The 19,265-nt window shown below is 45.6% G+C and overlaps 1 protein-coding gene and 1 pseudogene across 26 annotated transcripts in view; both read right to left on the bottom strand.

Annotated features, from left to right (window-relative positions):
• Nucleotides 1-19,265, bottom strand: part of ARMH1 (armadillo like helical domain containing 1) — a 59,110-nt gene that overhangs the window by 36,509 nt on the left and 3,336 nt on the right. For 12 of the 26 annotated variants that reach the window (XM_069589977.1, XM_069589834.1, XM_069589889.1 and 9 more), the window contains exons 2-3: nt 6,921-7,044; nt 5,720-5,947 (exon numbers count right to left, since the gene is read on the bottom strand). In XM_069589977.1, the coding sequence (XP_069446078.1) occupies nt 5,720-5,925 (206 nt within the window). In that variant the 5' untranslated portion in view covers nt 5,926-5,947; nt 6,921-7,044. Of the gene's footprint in view, nt 1-5,689; nt 5,948-6,920; nt 7,045-11,676; nt 12,392-17,275; nt 17,378-18,988; nt 19,216-19,265 lie in introns of those variants that run through there. The other 14 variants (XR_011257043.1, XM_069589920.1, XM_069590025.1 and 11 more) reach the window with 6 other exon arrangements.
• LOC138440621 (proteasome assembly chaperone 3 pseudogene) lies at nt 7,766-8,198 on the bottom strand (annotated as a pseudogene).

Genomic DNA, 19,265 nt, shown 5'->3' with positions numbered 1-19,265 from the left:
TTCCAGAAGTTTGCCACTTCTGCCAAGCTATCAGCGGGAGCTAGCAAGTGCTAAGCATTCATTGTGTGCCAGGCCCTGTGCTAACGGCTTTGCCTGCCTGGTCTCAGTTAGCTGCCACTGCACCCTGCAGTGGATGCTATCAGTGTTTCTGCTTTCTTCATGAGGAGGTAACGCAGACAGGTTATAATGTCAAGGTCCCCAGGTTCACTGATGGAACTGGTATTTGAACCTAGGCAGCCTGACTCAGAGTCCGAGTTCTTACTGTCAGGCCATCCTGCCTGGACGGTCTCCTTAGATGGTGTTGGAAGTGGGACCGTGGGAGACCCTGAGGTACAGTGGATGGTGTCTGGATCTGGGGCCAGTGTTTATCTGTGTAGCTGTGCTGTGCTGTGCTTAGTCACTCAGTCATGTCCAAGTCTTTGCAACCCCATGGACTGTAGCCCTCCAGGCTCCTCAGTCCATGGGGATTCTCCAGGCAAGAAAACTGGAGTGGGTTGCCATGCCCTCCCCATCTCTGTGCCTACTAGTAAATTATTCAACCTTTTCAAGGCTCATCCTTCTAATCTATAAAATGGGTCAATACCAATCACCTATGAGGCTCAAATGAGATATTCATATGGTACACAGAGTTCAGTGCTTAGAGCATAAAAAGACTCAATATATAGTAACTAATCATTTTTGTCATTATAATATATACATCCTTAGTTTTACTGAACAGTTCTGGAAGTTCAAGTTTCAAAAAGGGGTTTGAAGCTAATGTGGAAGGAGGTGGCAGTCAATTCTATAAAACATGATGAAGTTATACTGATTTGTTTTCCTTCAAATCCACCATGACTGGAGGGCTGGAGAGTAGTGGGGTAGGGGTGGGGTCACTGATTCAAAATGCTATGTGTCTTCAGTCTGTTTTCTCTGTTGTGTGACGAGGTCGCAAAAAGTTAGGAAATTATAAATTTCAGGTGTAGAAACTGAATATACAACTATATATTAAAAGCGTGGTTCAGGAGCTCCCTGGTGGCCTAGTGGTTAGGACTCCACACTTTCACTGCTGTGGCCTGGGTTCAGTCTCTGGTGGGGAAATGAGATCCCACGAGCTGTGCAGCATGACAAAACAAACAAACAAACATGTTGTTCATTCAATAAGCATTGACTGAGTGTCCACGAAATGTCTGGTGCACTGATTGATACTTAGGATATGGAGAAAAATGATACAATGCCTCAGTTAACCAGCGCAATGATTGAGGAAGAAAAGAAGAGGGCTGAAGAGAGAATTCTTGGAAATACTAACATTTAAGGGGTGGTAGAACTTCCAGATGGTCAAGCTGGATTTAGAAAAAGCAGAGGAACCAGAGATCAAGTTGTCAACATCCACTGGATCATCGAAAAAGCAAGAGAGTTCCAGAAAGACATCTACTTCTGCTTTACTGACTACGCCATAGCCTTTGACTGTGTGGATCATAACAAACTGTGGAAAATTCTTCAAGAGATGGGCATACCAGACCACCTGACCTGCCTCCTGAGAAATCTGTATGCAGGTCAAGAAGCAACGGTTAGAACTGGACATGGAACAGCAGACTGGTTCCAAATTGGGAGAAGAGTACATCAAGGCTGTATATTGTCACCCTGTTTATTTGATTTAGATGCAGAATATATCATGCAAAATGCCAGGCTGGATGAAGCACAAGCTGGAGTCAAGATTGCCAGGAGAAATATCAATAACCTCAGATACGCAGATGACATCACCATTATGGCAGAAAGCAAAGAGGAACTAAAGAGCTTCTTGATGAAAGTGAAAGAGGAGAGTGACAAAGTTGGCTTAAAACTCAACATTCAGAAAACTAAGATCATGGCATCTGGTCCCATCACTTCATGGCAATTAGATGGGGAAACAATGGAAACAGTGACAGACTTTATTTTTTTGGGCTCCAAAATCACTGTAGATGGTGACTGCAGCCTTGAGATTAAAAGACACTTGCTTCTTGGAAGAAAAGCTATGACCAACCTAGACAGCATATTAAAAAGTGGAGACATTACTTTGCTGACAAAGGTCTGTCTAATCAAAGCTATGGTTTTTCTAGTAGTCATGTATGGATGTGAGAGTTGGACTATAAAGAAAGCTGAGTGCCAAAGAATTGATGTTTTTGAACTGTGGTGTTGGAGAAGACTCTTGAGAGTCCCTTGTACTGCAAGGAGATCAAACCAGTCAATCCTAAAGGAAATCAGTCCTGAATATTCATTGGAAGGACTGATGCTGAAGCTGAAGCTCCAATACTTTGGCTACCCGAAGCAAAGAACTGACTCATTGGAAAAGACCTTGTTTCTGGGAAAGATTGAAGCAGGAGGAGAAGGGGATGACGGAGGATGGCATCACCGACTTGATGGACATGAGTTTGAGCAAGCTCTGGAAGTTGGTGATAGACAGGGAAACCTGGTGTGCTGTAGTCCATGGGGGTTGCAAAGATTTGGACACGACTGAGCAACTGAACTGAGCTGAGGAAAGACTCTGTAATGGTTATTGAGAAACAGTGATAGAAGGGAGAGGAGAGGAGAGCTTTACAAGGGGCAGTGATCAAGCAGAGCCAGGGCTTGGGTATGAGGTGAGTGGTTCACTTTCTTCTGGTAGGATTTTTTTTTTTTTTTTTGGCTATGCTATGTGGCTTGCAGGATCTTAGTTCCTTGAGCAGGGATTGAACCCACACCCTGGGCAGAGAAAGTGTAGAATCTTAACCTAAGTGCTAGGGAATTCCCTGAAGTATGAAATTTAAGGGGCTATCAAAAGACTCAGTGACCAAATAATATTTCCTGCACTATTAAAAAAAAGAAAAATAATACAAATATCCACGATGAATAAAGAATTAAAGTTTGGGGACTTCCCTGGTGGTCAAGTGGTTAAGACTTCACCTTCCAATGCAGGGGATAAGGGTTCAGTCCCGGGTGGGGCAGCTAGGATGCCATTATGCCTTATGGCCAAAAAAAAAAAACCAGAACACGAACAACAGAAACAACATTGTAACAAATTCAATAGACTTTAAAAATGGCCCACATTTATCAATCAATCAATATCACAGTTTTAAATAAAGCTAGGATCTGACTCTGAACACGTATGACTCTGCCTTACTTGCGTCACCCTTTGGTCGAATGGAAAATGTTGTCAGGTTAGTGACAGCCCTGGTGAGGTTAGTGCCACGAGTTGAGGGGACAAAGTCAGATGGTAGTGCTGATGTTTTTCAAAACACCACTTGTGGATCACTGGCATCAGAGTCACCCAGCGTTTTTTTGACCAAGACTCCAAGGACTCACCCTCAATCTACTAAATCAAAACCTGGGGGTCGTGTGGGGGGAATAGACTTGTTATCTGCATTTTAAACCTGTTTTATGCACATTAATGTCTAAGAACGTTGGGGTTAACCCAAAGATGTATTCAGAGGACTCCCTTTGGACTCTGTCCTAGGTCTGAGTCTGATTAATAATTTTATCAATGATTAATTGTAAAAAAAGAAAGCTGTGGTTACCTAAGTCTTTAGTTCTGCTTAGTTGCAGGTTCTCTGGTTCAGTCATTCCCTTGTTCAACAAACATGTGTTAAGCACCCTTTATGTGCCAGGCATGTGCTAGGTGTTAGAAATACAGACATGAGTAGAACAGATGCAATTCCTGCCCTTGTCGAGTTTACAGTCCAGTGGAGGAAGAGAGATCAATATCTCAGGTAATAATAAGACGTTAAGCACCATGAATATATTTAACAGGGGAACATAAACTAGTCTGGGACTCTGAAAAGGGCTTCCTAAGAAAGTAATGCCTGGATTGAGACCTGAATAATAGAGAGGGATTGGTCAAATAAAGAGGAGGTTTAAGGGAGAGGGTTCAGGCAAAGAGAAAAATACATAAGAAAAAGGTCTGAGGACTTCCCTGGTGGTACACTGGATAAGAATCCACCTACCAAAGCAGGGGACATGGGTTCAGTCCCCGATCTGGGAAGATTCATGCCATGGAGAAACTAAGTCCCTGCACCTCAACTACTGAGCTGCGCTCTAGAGCCCGTGAACTGCAGCTACTGAGCCTGTGTGCCTAAAGCCTGTGCTCCACAACTAGAGAAGCTATGGCAATGGCAAGCCCGTGCACCGCAACAAAGAGTAGCCCCCGCTCACCGCAACGAAAAGGAAGCCTGTACACAGCAGGGAGGACCAAGCTCAGCCAAAAATCCATAAATAATAAATAAGTAAAAGAAAAGGTTTGAGATGAATTCATGGAGTGCTGCCACCCGCCACTCAAACTATCACCGTGATGGGGACTACATCTGTCTTTGGCCCCCATCTGCTGCTGGGGCTCCTGAGCACAGCACCTCAAACACAACATGTCCCAAATCAAACACATCCACTCCAAACTCATTCCTCTCCTTGTATTTTCTTCCCATGTAATGACACCCCATTCACCTAGCTTCCCAAGCCAGAGACATGAGAGTCCTTCTGTGGGAGACAAGTAGAGGGGGCAGTTAGGTTAAAAGATATGAAACTCAGATTCCAGAGAAATGTGGGCGGGGGACACAACTGAGAGTCCTTAAACTGGAGTGATGGCGACATCCTGACAGTGGTTAGATCACTTCGGGAGAATCTGAGAGTGAGCAGAGAAGATGGCTGTGCCTAGAGTCCCATAGAACACCAAAGTTTAAGGGGTGGCTGAAGAGCAGCAGGATGGACAGAAAGAAAGGAGAAAACCAAGAGAACTGGTATCACAGAAACCACAGGAAGAGTGTGTGTGTGTGAGTGTGTGTGTGTGTGTGTTTGGTGATGTGGTCTACAGGGCTTCTTTTTCTTTCCTTTTTTAAAATTGAGGTACAATTTACATAAACATTACATTAGTTTTAGGGAACAGTGTTTTGAGAAGTGGGAATGGTTTGTGTGACAAATCCCACTGAGAGGTCTTGTGTAAGGACTGAGGATGTGGTCACTGGGTTTCACAGTTAGAAAAGCATTGGTAACCTTGGCAAGACCTGCATCAGTGGAGCGGAGGAGTCAGAAGTCAGACTGCAGTGGGTGGAGGAGAAAGGAGGTGGGGAAGGTCAACAGCCTTTTCCACAAGCTTCAGCACAAAGGGCAGAAGCAAGGTGGAATATAGGTTCCAGCAAGGACTGAATTTCAGTTTTTAAGTTAGAAGAGATTTGAGCACACATAAATGCTGATGAAAAAGCTGGTAAGGATGAACTTCCCTGGTGGTCCAGTGGCTAAGACTCTGTGCTCCCAATGCAATGAGCCCAGGTTCCATCCCTGGTCAGGGAACTAGATCCCACATGCCACAACTAAAGATCCCAAATGCTGCAACTAAGATCCAGTACAGCCAAATAAATTAAAAAATATATATGTATATATATATTGTAAAAACCTGGTAATGAGGCAAAAGTAAAGTCTATAGGAGAGAATGAATAAATCCTTGGGGAGACAGGAGGGGATTCAAGCATAGTACAGATAGAAGATTGATCCTAGACAAAGAACACCCACTTCAGCTCTGATGGGAGCAACAGAGGTTAGCAGAGAGAATGAGGATATATTTATAGGCTGGAAAGACAGGATGCTGAGGGAGTTCTTGATTTCGGGGACGGTATTTTGATCACTATTATGTCCTGTTCTAAAATCTGAGCGATAGTCAGGGCAAGCGTTCCCCCAACAGTCTCCATTCCTTTTCTCTTTTGAAGATTACCTAACTGTCTTCCTGTTCAGCAAAGGATACGTGAGTCTCAGCCAGGTGGTCAGGCGGACCAGGAACAAGCTAGCTCCCTGGGAAAACTCCTGCTCCAGCTCAGGGGCAGTCTTGCCTTGGTTGGCTTCAATGAAATTGTTGAGGATGTTATTCCTGGCGACTTTGCCAGCGTTGTCCCAATCCTGTAAAAAACTCAAGAGCCGGCTGATTGCTGCCTGCTCCTTTATAGAAGTCATGATCCATCAGTCCTGAAGCTGGCTACAGGAAGGGAAAACAGACAGGTTACCACAGTATTCAGAACCATGCAAGGCCTGTAGTTATGCTGGAGGTTTTGCTTTCCTAGCAGTCAGCTGGAGGCAGGCACCTCTGGACTGGCCACCTGCTGCTCAAGCAGGGAGGATCCAGCTGTCTTGTCATGGAGTCAAGAAAATACATTTGCAGCTCTTCGGCTTCTCTGCTGGTGCCAGTGACTAAAAGGACCACAGGCTTCAGTGGATACGAAGATGCTGGAGGAAAATCTGGCCTCTCTCAGTCCTCACTGCACACAGCATCAGAGACTGGGCCTTTAGAGGCCCAGCCCCCTCTTACACCAATCAGCCAAGGTAAAACGCTACTCAACCTTATGCCTTGGCTTTGAGGCTAACTCTTTTAAAAATAATTTTTTTTTTAAGTTAGTGGGAAGAAAAAGTTCTCATTCCATAGTTGGATTAATGGGCTGTGGTTTGTAGGAGTCTGTGTCCTTGGGAGAGTGTTTTCAGTGGGGGAGGGAAGGTTTAAAATAAACCCGTTTTCCAAAAATAGTTGTGATTGAAAGTGTTATTATCCATAACAAATGTTAGTGCTGATGGGAGAGAGGCATGTGTGATTCTTTTGTCTAACAGACAAGTGAAAGTCATATTTCACATTATCATGGGGTTTTCTGTGATTTACAGAATATTTGTGAAACATTACTTGCAGGGCCATGATTGATATGGAGAGAACAGCTTGTGGGTAGGGGAGATGTGTATTTCACGAAGACGGTTCAACATGAAATTTACAGTCCCATAAAGTGCTCCTACATCTTCGCCAGAGATCTAGTTAAAAGGACTTTACAGTCTGAAACATCCTAAAATTGATTCTAAATTAACGTTTCCTCACATGTATTTGAGATATTGATGGGGCCCAGCTATCAGAATTTTATTAGGAAGCAATAATCTGAGGCCTGCTAAGACAGACATACATACACACCAACCTCCACTGCACCCCACAGGGCACTGGGTATGTTCTTCCAGGAAGGGCGTCCACGTAGTCTCAGGGATGGAGTCAACCAAGATAGCCGGTCAGCATTAACATCCAGGTGAATAACTGTGGATCAACTGAAACACAAAAATGACCAAAACCTCTCATGGGATCAGGCATCCATCACTGTGAATGACATTACAGCCCCAAGTCTGAGAATAACTTACAGAGGCCACGGCCACTTTTAACAGCCAAATTGGCCTCAAGTAAATGGGGATGCATTGGCTATACTAGACCCCAGGAGGGAGGGGCTGAAACACCGCCATCGGCAGGAAAACATTCGTGCCCCTCCCCTGCCGTGGATGGACCCTTTCTAGGATGAAAACTCAGAGTGCTATCAGAGATGCACCCGGCAATTCTAGAACACTGCAGATGGGAAACTTTCAGCTGGAAGCTCCACATTATGGTCCCTTTAGGTTTCCTTGGATCTGTCTTCCTCTATTGGTTTCTTCTTCTTTTTTTTCGGGGGGGAGGATGCATTTATTTTTCATTAAAAAAAAAGTTTCCCCCAACAATTGAGGTCCATGACTCATTCCATCAATTCTCACACATGTGCAGCTGTCTGGACCTGGGGAGGAGGACTCACAACATTCTCAGGACATGTTTCCCGTCCTCCCTCCAGGGGGGACGTCAGCCTCCAAACCAAGGTCAGCCAGAGATGTTTGTGTTTATTCCACCTTTAAGGGCCAAAGCCAGAGAGAGTTCCTCCTTCTAACTAAAGCAGGGCCTTCAAATCCTTGAGGAGGTGTCTGAGTTGCCTCGTGGCCCTCCTGGACAGCAGGGGGCGCCGCTCCAAGGTCACCACGCCTGGCGTGTCCGGATCACCTTCTTCAGGGTCTTCATCACCTCCATGCTCTCGTCCTTCACGGCCAGGGCGAGGAGAATGGCACTGTTTTCCAGCTTCGTGAGAAACAAATGCCACCAGGCTCTTTGTGAAGACATGGATGGGAGGCTCATCCTTCCCGAGGAGGACTTTAGTGGTCAGCACAGGCTTGCTGATGTCACTGGTCACACTGCTGGGTTCCAGGGAGACCAGAGTACCCATCTTCCCCAACTGGGTCACCATCACCAGGATGCGGCTGCTGAAGGCTGTGCAAACCAGCTGGGTGGGGACTCCATACACCACTGCAGTCTTCTGTTCGGATATCACCAATGGTTTACCTTCCATAGCTAAGTCTGCTCCAGGGCACCCAGCTCACAGCGCTGTGTCCAGTTTCTTCTTCTTTTTTTTTTTTTTAAACAGGAAAAGAACTTGACAAATGGCAGCTTTTTAAATTAAAAAAATTTTTTTATTGGAGGATAGTTGCTTTACAATGCTGTCTTAATTTCTGCTGTACAGTGCAGTGAATTAGTTATACATATACATATATACTCTTTTTTAAGATTTCCTTTCTGTTTAGGTCACCAGTGGCTTTAACGGTTATAGTGATAGAGTTGTAAGTCACACCCATGTAGTCAAGGGCTGTGCAAGGTGCTGAGGGCAGCGAGGAGAGGCATGAGGCACGGCCGTGGCCTGGAGGAGCTCCTAACCTTATGGTAGATGGGAAGAACACTGGGTTTAGAGCCAGACTGGGCTCAAGGCCTGGCTGCCCACCTGATATCTAGTAAAAAGTAAAAAGGTGATAACACTTGCCTCCCCTTTGCCATCCTCAGTCTCACTCCAGAGGCAACCACTTTCAACTCTTCTGGTTATTTCTTCTGGTGCCACCTCTATATGTCCAAATAATGAGTTTATACTACTTGCTACAGGCTGAATTCAACAGATTCATATGTTGAAGCCCTAGTTCCCAGTACCTCAGAATGTGACTCTGTTTAGAGACAGGGTCTTTATTTTTATTTATTTACTTATTTCCAAATCAGAGTTGCATTTTTTGTTGTTGTTTGCTTTTTAATTTTTTCTTTATTTTCTTTGGTGGCACCATGTGGCGTGTGGGATCTTACTTCCCGGACCAGGGATTGAACCCATGTCTCCTGCAGTCGAAGTGTGGAGTCTCAATCACTGGGATTAGCCACAGGGAAGTCCTTAGAGAGAGGGTCTTTAAGGAGGTAACTGAGTTAATGAAGTCATTGGGGTGGGCTCTGATCCAACATAACTGGTATCCTTATAAATGGAGCTTAGGACACTGACACGTGAAGAGGGAAGACCATCTAAGACGCCTGAAGGTGGCCATCAGGCCAAGGAGAGAGGCCTCAGGAGAAGCCAATCCTCTGACACCTTGATCTTGGACACCTTTATCTGAGGTGCAGAACCATGAGAACAAATTTCTATTGTTTAAGCCACCTGGTCTGTGTTACTCTGTAACAGGGCAGCTCTCACAAACTAATAATTACTACTACCTGATTCATCAATTTTAGGCAATATTTATTTCTAATTCTGAGGAGTTAGCTCTCTTACTCCACTCTAAGCCCTATTGTCCTCCCCTCATTCTCACCATATAGTTTTCCACAATTTATAGTTAATCTATATATAGTGTTTACATTACTGATCATGTATATAAACACTGTTCACTCAAGCTGTAAACTACTATTATGTTTTCCTTCTCAAAGCTGGTTTTATCTGGAGTTAGTAATTATTTTTTCAACTGTTTAATTTTCTAAGTACTAGAGTTGTTTTCTTCCAAATAGTTCAAACACATAGCAACAATCTTCCTAAATGCTCAACCTCTAACTGATCAGTCCCATCTTTCCCCTGAAGACCTCTCTCTCATGAACTTTTTGTCTTTCTGTTCCAGTTTGGACTGACTGTTTGCTAAGCCTGGTACACAAATGTTGTCCTGGGATTTCCTTTTTCTAGTCTTCTCTGTCCATCGCCCTATTTTCTGGGTCCACCTCATCTTCTTTGGTTTACTCTCTCATTTTGTTGAAGCACATTCTCCAGTAGCTTCTTAGTAAGGAAATTTTTTCTGTGTTCTTGAAAGTCTGAAAGTATTCTGACCTCATGTCAGATTGGTTGGGTGTGTGATTCCAGGTTAGCAACAAGCTTCCTTAGACTGAGCCTCCCTAGGCTTGCTGCTGAGAAATCTGACATCATTCTGATTCCTGTGCCTTTGTCTGTGGCTTGTTTTTTCCACTCCTGTTGCTTTGAAAACCATTTCTGAAATTGTATGACGATATGCCTTGGTGCAGGTCTTTTTCATTTATTATACTGAGACTTTGGTGGGCTCTTTTCAATAGGTGCTGTCTCCTTCAATTTTGAAAAAAAAAATTTTTTTAGGAAGTTGATTTAAAAAACTATTTATTTGACTGCACAGGGTCTTAGTTGTGGCACATAGGATCTTTAAGTGCAGCAGGTGAACTCTTAGTTGCGGCATATGGGATCTAGTTCCCTGACCAGGGATCAAATCTGGGCCCCCTGCATTGGGTCCCAGTCACTGGATCACCATCGAAAAATCTCAAAAATTTCTTTATCAGGCAACAACTAGATTTGTCATTGAGAAATCCTTAAATGTCAGTGGAGGTTTTTTCTTTTTTTCCTATCCCCACCTGGGGTTTTCAGGGCCTCTGGAGAAGAATTTTCTACTTTCACAGGGAGGATGGGAGGGTAGGGGTGCTAAGTGCCTGGCGGCTGGCATCCTGGGGGGAAGCGTAGGGGAGGGCCTGGGGCTGTCACTATGAAGTAGATAGATCTTCCCTCCACCCTGCAGTTTTCCACCCTGTACCTCTTCCCTGCCCTTCAAACCCTGCTTGAGATCCCTGAGTATGGAAGCCTCCAGAGTTCCTCCATATGCAGCAAGGCAGTTTATAGAGTTGCTTGGCTTTGTTTTGGCTGTGCTGGGTGTTCATTGCTGCTCTCGTGTTGCAGGGGGCAGGGGGCTACTCCTGTGGTTCGAGGGCTTCTCGCTGTGGCGGCTTCTCTTGTTGCAAAGCACAGGCTCTAGGCCCCTCGGGCTTCAGCTGTTGTGGTGCATAGGCTCCAGAACAGGGGCTCGATAGTTGTGGCTCATGGGCTTAGTTGCTCTGAGGCATGTGGGATCTTCCTGGGTCAGGGATCTCCTGCATTGGCAGGCGGATCCTTAACCACTGGACCACCAAGAAAGTCCATAGAATTCTTTGGCTTTTGAGAGCAGAGCTCTGGGGCCGCAACAAAGGGCTCTGCACACGGACTCCAGCCAATTGCCTGGGTTTAACCCTGTGCCTCCAAGCTGACCTTCTGGGGTAACTCATGCTTCCCAGGCATTAAGCCTCTCTGAGGTTAAACTGGGGGAACTGATTTGCTTCGTGTTGGTAATCTCCCCTGGTTGGCACTTAGTCTGTAATTTCTTACAAAGTTTCTCTCCAGGTAATGCTTCACCACCTGCCTTCTGCCTTCCAAGTATCTGTTGACTTTCATCTGCTACTACCTCCTTTTCTGAGCTTTTGTGTTTCTTTTAATATTTCTTTAGTGTTAAATCTGTGAAGTTTTGAGAGGTAGGGGGAAGTAAAGGGGGGCAATTATGTTCAATTAAGAGACTCCAGCCACTTATTTATTTTTGTCTCAACTTTTCTTCAAAATAAGATTTGATGGGAATTCCTTGATGGTCCAGTGATGAGGACTTGGTGCTTTTACTGCTGGGACCTGGGTTTCAACCCCAGGTGGAGGAACTAAGAGCCTGCAAGCCACTTGGTGTTCCCACAAAAAAAAAAAAGAGATTTGGTGATGATTGAAAAAAACAGTAAGTACAAATTTTAAAAGAATTAAAGAAAACAGTGGGTATGGGGGAGAAATGTACCAATTTCGAGTTCCTATTACATCTGTAGGTTTTATGACTCCCAAATCCATCACTTCAGTCGCTCAGTCATGTCCAGCTCTTTGTGACTCCATGGACTGCAGCATGACAGGCTTCCTTGTCCATCACCAACTCCTGGAGTTTACTGAAACTCATGTCCATTGAGTCGGTGATACCATCCAACCATCTCATCCTCTGTCGTCTCCTTCTCCTCCTGCCTTCAATCTTTCCTAGCATCAGGGTCTTTTCCAAAGAGTCAGTTCTTTGCATCAGGTGGCCAAAGTACTGGAGTTTCAGCTTTAACACCAGTCCTTCCAATGAATATTCAAGATTGATTTCCTTTAGGATGGACTGGTTAGATCTCCTTGTAGTCCAAGGGACTCTCAAGAGTCTTTTCTAACACCGCAGTTCAAAAGCATCAGTTCTTCGCCGCTAAACTTTCTTTATAGTCCAACTCTCACATCCATACATGACTACTGGAAAAACCATAGAACATGACTAAATGACCACAGACATCTTCCTTGGTAGGCTTCATACACCCTTCAATGAGTCCCATCATCAAGGCCTCCCACCTGCCCCTGTGCCTGTGTTGGTCCTATTTCAGTGCCTGTTATCACTCTCTAGTCACTCAAGGGAAATCTTTGCTGTCTCTCTTGCCCTCCTCATCAGAACTGTTGCCAGACTCCTGCCAATTAGACCATCGAATCCTCCCTCAGATTGTGTATCTCCATCTCCATTGCTACTGTTGTAGTTTACCCCCATCCCTCACGGGGATCCCTGCTTCAGCCTCCTAACTGATCTTCAGGTTTACCCCATCCTAATCTCCACAGCGATGTGAAAGTATTTTTTTTCATCATTACAATAAAATGTGCTTCATTTTTTGTATACAGTTTTAAAGGTTACACTCCATTTACAGTTATTACAAAATATTGGCTATATTCTCCGTGTAGTGATGTGAGATTCTTTTAAAAATGCAAATCAGGCAGATTTGCTTAAAACCCTTCAGTTGTTTCCCATTATCCTCAAGATAAAGTTTCAAACATCTCAGGCCAAAGAATGCCTTCCATGTACATCTTTCCACAACTGAGATCTGACTCTGTCCCCAACACCAGTCCATCCCCTACATTATGCTTCCAGTGGGAATTAAGAGGAGACTGCTAGCTTCCCCCCGCTTTACACACTATTCTCTAAGGTCTTCATATTGTTTCTAAGTCACTTCCTTTCCTCTGAGGTCAGGCCTCCTGTCTTTCCCCCTCTGCCTTGACCCAGTGCTGATTCCCTGGCCACTCCCTCCTGCACTAAGCCCTCCTGTTTGCCCACAAGCTGCCAGGCAATTCCAACATCAACCTGTTCCATTTTCATGATTTTGGCCAGCGTCATCCCTGGCACATTACGATATTCAACAAGTGTTATTTAAATTGCCATTCAACACACTGTGTTCATAACAAGCACTTTACTTTCCTAAACTCCACACAGTAATTAATTAAACAGATGTCCTGGGTGCCAGTCCTAGCCAGGCACAAGGACTGGTAGCGGTTAACATAACAAATATATTCTTTGCTCTCAAGGTGCTTGCTGACTGATGAGGTGGAGAGAAAGGCAACCAGGTGATTTTACTGAAAAGTACAAAGTGCTCTGATGAGGTTAAACCCGTGATATGTTGGGGCTCACAGGAAAGGCACGTGATCTGGACTCCGGTGACCTTCGTCCAATTTGGCATTCATACTCACGGTCCACAGCCTAAATTTTGTGAATGGCCTGGGAAATTTACAACTCCAAGCTCCTTACCCTTCGACCTCTCCCCTCTGTTCTCAGGAGATCTACTTGTGGGCTCAGCAAAAAGTTATAGGCCATTAGGCAAGAATGTCCTCACAGTCTCTTCATTCTTCTCGTGTTATGGAATGAATATCCATCCTTCTCTTTTCCTTCTTTACCCCTTTACCAGAGCTCCACACCTACCAAACCAGTCTCCTTTGGGTCCTCACTCCATCCATTACTCCCTATTCCCCTGGGTCCTCAACTGGTCTCTTTAATTAGGCATTTTTCTGTTAACTTACTTAATTCTTACCAAGCCTAAAATAAAAATAAGCAAAAAAAGAAAACAAAAATCACTTATCTCTACCTCCTGTCCCCCTCTAGTCACCTTTCTGGTTTTCTCACTTCACAGCAAAGCTTCTACACACTCTCTGTTCCTCCACAGACCATTTTCTTCTCAACTCACTACAGTTCTGTTTCTCTGCCACCCCTACTCCTACAACTTGCATTACTTCAGCCATGTCTGATAACCTCCTAATTGTGCAGGTCAGTGAAAAGGTGCAGGTCAATCTTGGAGAAGCAATGGCACCCCACTCCAGTACTCTTGCCTGGAAAATCCCATGGACGGAGGAGCCTGGTAGGCTACAGTCCATGGGGTCGCTAAGAGTTGGACACGACTGAGCGACTTCACTTTCACTTTTCACTTTCATGCACTGGACAAGGAAATGGCAACCCACTCCAGTTTTCTTGCCTGGAGAACCCCAGGGACGGGGGAGCCTGGTGGGCTGCCGTCTATGGGGTCGCACAGGGTCGGACTCGACTGAAGTGAATTAGCAGCAGCAGCAGCAGGTCAATCTTAGTCCTTTGCTCACCTGTCCTGTTCGGGCAACAACTAACATCACTGGCCACCTTTCCTGCTCAAAAGGCTTTCTTCCCTCATGCCTCTTCACCCCGACATCTTCTCTTGGACAGCCCGCATCCCAGGCTGCTGCCTCTCTCTGCCCTGTCTTTCAGTAAATCCTCAGTAAATTGTCTCAGGTGTGACTAGGAATCCTTCTGGCCCACTGCCAACTTCACTGTCAGCAGCTCCATTCAATGTGAAATTCAACAAATAGTGGGAGACAAGTGTATCTCATCCTACAAGCCCCATCCCTCTAGAGATAACTGAGAAAGACACAGTTCCTGCCCTAAGTGGGTAAGGTTACGTGTGGCATAGAGTCCTGTAAATAAGCAATTTTAAGTCCAATAAGTGTAGTAAGTGCTAGAATGGGGCAAGCAACAGGATACTGCAGGAATGTGAGCACGGGACACCTAACCCAGCTGTTATGGAAGATTTCCAGAGGAGATGCCAACCAGGCTGAAAGGCATCTGCAGCTGGCCAGGTGAAGAGGTGAGGAAATTGTATTCCAGGCAGAGGGAATAAAACATGTAGAGGCTCAGAGGTGTGCAAGTTTAAGGCATATTTAAAGAATTGTGAGTGGGAGGCAGTGCAGTGCAGTGGCTACGAACACAGACACAGGAGTTGGATGATCTTCTACCTCCTGCCTGCGTTATCTTATGCAGATTACTTAACTTCTCCAGGCTTCACTTCTCTTACCTGAGAAGAGAGGATAATAAGAGTTGACTCTCATAAGGGTCAACAAATTGCCTAGCATATAGGAAACCCTTGGGAAATAGGAGGGTCTTGAAGGGCTTTAAGTCCAGAGTGGCGGGCTTCCCTGATGGCTCAGTGGTAAAGAATCTGCCTGTCAATGCAGGATGTGAAGTGAAGTGAAGTGAAGTGACTCAGTCGTGTCCGACTCTTTGTGACCCCATGGACTGTAGATGCAGGATACATGGGTTCAATCCCTGGGTTGGGAAGATCCCCTGGAGGAAGTTATGGCAACCCACTAAAGTATTGTTATCTGGGAAATTTCATGGACAGAGGAGCTGGGTGGGCTACAGTCCATGGGGTTGCAAAAGAGTCAGACATGATGTAGCAACTAAACAGCAACAACAAGTCAAGAGTGACAGATACCATCGTGACTGCAGTGCGGAAAGGTGATGAGGAGGGGGCAAGACTAAAGGTGGGGCAGCAGTTAGGAAGCTGTTTCCATAATCTTGGCAAAAGATGCTGATGACCCTAGGGCTGGAGAGAAGTAGAAATGTCATACAAGTTGGAGCAGCAGGACCTGGTGACTGTCTGGAGTATGAAAGCTGGAGGGGTCAGGAAAGATGCCCAGATAACCTTGCTTCCTGCTTCACAGAGAAAACAGAGCCCATCAGGAGCAACTCCCTCCTCTCCCTCCATTTTTTTTTTTTTTTTTTTTCGGGCTGTGCCACATGGCTTGTGGGATTTCAGTTCCTGGACCACGGACTGAACCCAGGCCATGGCAGTGAAAGCCTGGACTCCTAATCACTAGGCCACCAGGGAGCTCCCTCTCCCTCTACACTTAACCTCACCACACGGGCACCCAGCTTTACTGCCTGTGCTAGGTTCTGCTCCTCTATCTTCAGTCTCTCCACCTCCTCTGATTTCTCTTATACTTATTCCAATCTTTGCCAACCCCAACATAAAACAGAAACAAAGACTTTCCTTCAAACTTCTATACTTCCTCCCATGTTTATCTTCAGATTTCTCCCTCTGGCCTACAGAATGAAGTTTATACTCAATGTGGCATAAAATGTTCTTCAAAACTTGACCCCAGCCTAGCCTCACGAACAATCACTTCCACATTGCAACCAGCACCGACTTCTCAACTCCCCAGGCCCTTCCAGGGCCCTCTTGTATCTCAACCCTGCTCTGCCATCAGGGAATAGCTAGGCTCCTTTCTGCCCTGACACAATTTCCCAAGACAGCTAGGGGTTCTTTGGCATGTGGTTCTACGTATGCCACTCCTCTGCTATGCTATAAAACTTCACCATCGCTCCCACTAGAGTGTGAGTTCCTCAAGGGCAGGGATTGGTCCTCCCTGTCTCTTTGTCCCCAGGGCCTGGCCTGGCACAAAGTAGATGTTTAATAAGTGCTCGCTAGATGAATGAGTGAAGAAATCAGCCAGCTCCCGTTTAGATGGTTATGTCTGAATGTTCATGATATGTAGGTCCATAAAATTACCAACTTCTCAAAGCTGCCATGTGCAGAGTGGCAGATTCCCATCCAAGAAGGCCGGTGCAAAGTCTATGAGGCATTTTACAGCTACGACAGGAGATAGCAATGTCAGCAGCGGTGTCATCTTTGGACACTAAGGACAGGGATTCAGTGCCATGAACGGTCAGTTAAATTGTAATTGGAGTGAACTGTTCCTCTGCAAACCATAATGTTCTTTAGCTGCAGCCAAATGGCATTCAAGAAGAGGAGAAAATTTTTTGAAATGTCAAAGAAATCATTTCCAATTTGGTGCTCACAACCAGAGACTCTAATGATCAGTAGAAATGAGAAGCAAACAAATTAGCGCTAATGGAAAATGGCTTTTGGAGAAGAGGATTTAATTTATAGTCAACTGATCATGGCATGCAGCTTGCAGTAAAAGTCAGTTTCACCAGCTTGATCATGAGAACCAGAGAATACCCGGAATGCCAGAGAAAAATACACGTGTGCCATCATGCTTATTGGAATCTCTCTGTAAGTGGCAGCCAATTAAAATGGTCATTATTTTACCTTGGAGAGAAAATGGTCTGAAAAAATCAAAGCACATGAAATTAAAATCTGGATTAGGAGCCCCCATCCAAATTGGTTTGTCTGTGGCCTTCTAACCTTGGCAAGGTCTTCTGCAAGGACGACAAACCTACTTTGTCTTCAGCCCAGAGTGGTCTCTTTGTTTTTAATTTCCTCTCCATCTTCAGAGGTGATTAATAAATCTAGACTCACCCATAAATCATTTCTATAGCAGCCAAATGGTTCTTCTTCATGCCGGGAAACGAAAATCATAGAAACCTGAAAACCCCCAGCTCTTGTACTAAGCCAAAGGTCCTTAACAACAAGAGAGAAGAGGTATTAAAAATCAGAAGGTCACTAGGTCTCGTTTCTAAATAAAATTTCTCCGAGGGCTTCTTTTTGTCCTCCTAAATCAAAAGACATATTTCGAAAAGCAAGAAGCCTCCAGGACATGGGCTGCCAGCCTGGCTCCCTGTCCTCACAAGGCCTTGGAGACAAGGCAGCCGTTCTCTCCTGTTCCTGCTGGTTCCACCTGCAGAATGGACAGAGGCCTCTCCCAGTCCTACTCCTCACTCTCAGCTCCTCATTCAGAGAGAGAGAGGGAGAGGTGGAGGGAGAAGACGGAGGGAGAGGGAGAGAGAGAAACATTCTCCTTCCAAACTTCATGCCCAGGGTGTCCTGGCCTTCACCTCTCCCTTAGGGCCAAATGCACGACAATTTGTCCCTTTCTCCTCATAGACGTTCTTCCTCCTGCTCCCTACTCATACTCTCTTCACACACCCCTTCTGCTGCCCCCCAGCTCCCCACAGACTCCATACGCCCCCATCTCTTTCCCACTGTCAGCTGCCATTCCCTCCATCCTCTCTTCACAGACCATTTTCCCTATCGCTCTCCTGCACAACCCTCTGCCTTTACCAGCTGCCCAGACTTATCCTCATTCTCTACCCACAGACCTCCTTTTCCTCATCCCGGACTCAATTCTGCCTCTGGCTCCACTCTACAGGCCTGCCCTCATGCTCTCCCCACAAAATGTAAATTATCTAGGTCCACCAGAGTCTCTTGCCCAAGTTCTGCTCTACGCTTCATCCTCCTGGACCTGATTTCTTGTCTTTCCTTCCCTTCCAAACTTCTTACTCTGCCCTCAAAAACTTTCTGATCTTCATTCCTGATCAGCAAAGTCTCCCTCACCCTTAGCCCCTTAGTGGCTCCACACTTTCTTTGCCCACCTCCAGCCAACCCCGAAAGCTGGGTCTTCCTCAGGGCACCATTTCTGCATAGCTAACCCTGGAGAAGGCTGCTTACACTCTTACATCCCAGGGATCTCAGAGCTGGGACAGAGGCTAGGGTCTCCCTACCAAAGCCCACCTCAGTTCCTACTCTACCTGTTCTTTGTGAAAACACTTGCTACTTTAGCGTCATGCCATTCAGCTGTATTGACCTTTGCCCCTCCTCCTGCTGTCATCTACAGACTACTGAACAACTTGCTGTATTCATCAAGGACCTTGGTGCCTGGCTCACAAGCATCCTCCTCCCTTTCCCTGCTTCCAGTTTTGCCACCACCTGGGGGATTTCAATGGCCACATCAACATCCTGGCTGCCTTCTGTACTCCAGTTTGGCACCCCACTACTGTGGCCACACCCCGGGCCTTGTCATCACCTGAAACTACTCAAACTTCACTACTCCACTTTGTGATCATAATTCTCTCATTCAACTGTTTCCAAGATCTGGGTTCTCTGACTTCCCCAGGACCTCCAGCCCATAACACTTTTTACACTCTCCTATGCAGTTTAGGCGGAGAAGGCAATAGCACCCCACTCCAGTACTCTTGCCTGAAAAATCCCATGGATGGAGGAGCCTGGTAGGCTGCAGTCCATGGGGTCGCTAAGAGTCAGACACAACTGAGCAATTTCACTTTCACTTTTCACCTTCATGCATTGGAGAAGGAAATGGCAACCCACTCCAGTGTTCTTGCCTGGAGAATCCCAGGGACGGGGGAGCCTGGTGGGCTGCCGTCTGTGGGGCTGCACAGAGTCAGACACGAATGAAGTGACTTAGCATCAGCAGCATGCAGTTTAGGGTCTGTGGTCCATCATCTCAATCACTCTTTTGCCAGGATTCTCAACTTCATCCTTTGTCCTTCCATTTTATCCACCTGATAAAATTCAAACTGAGATCAACTCAATTCACCTTTCTGCACCCACC

Source organism: Ovis canadensis, chromosome 1 (genome assembly GCF_042477335.2).
Source record: "Ovis canadensis isolate MfBH-ARS-UI-01 breed Bighorn chromosome 1, ARS-UI_OviCan_v2, whole genome shotgun sequence".
Taxonomy (NCBI): domain Eukaryota; kingdom Metazoa; phylum Chordata; class Mammalia; order Artiodactyla; family Bovidae; genus Ovis; species Ovis canadensis.
Note: the sequence above shows the minus strand (reverse complement) of the source record. Positions and strands in the feature narration are given on the sequence as shown.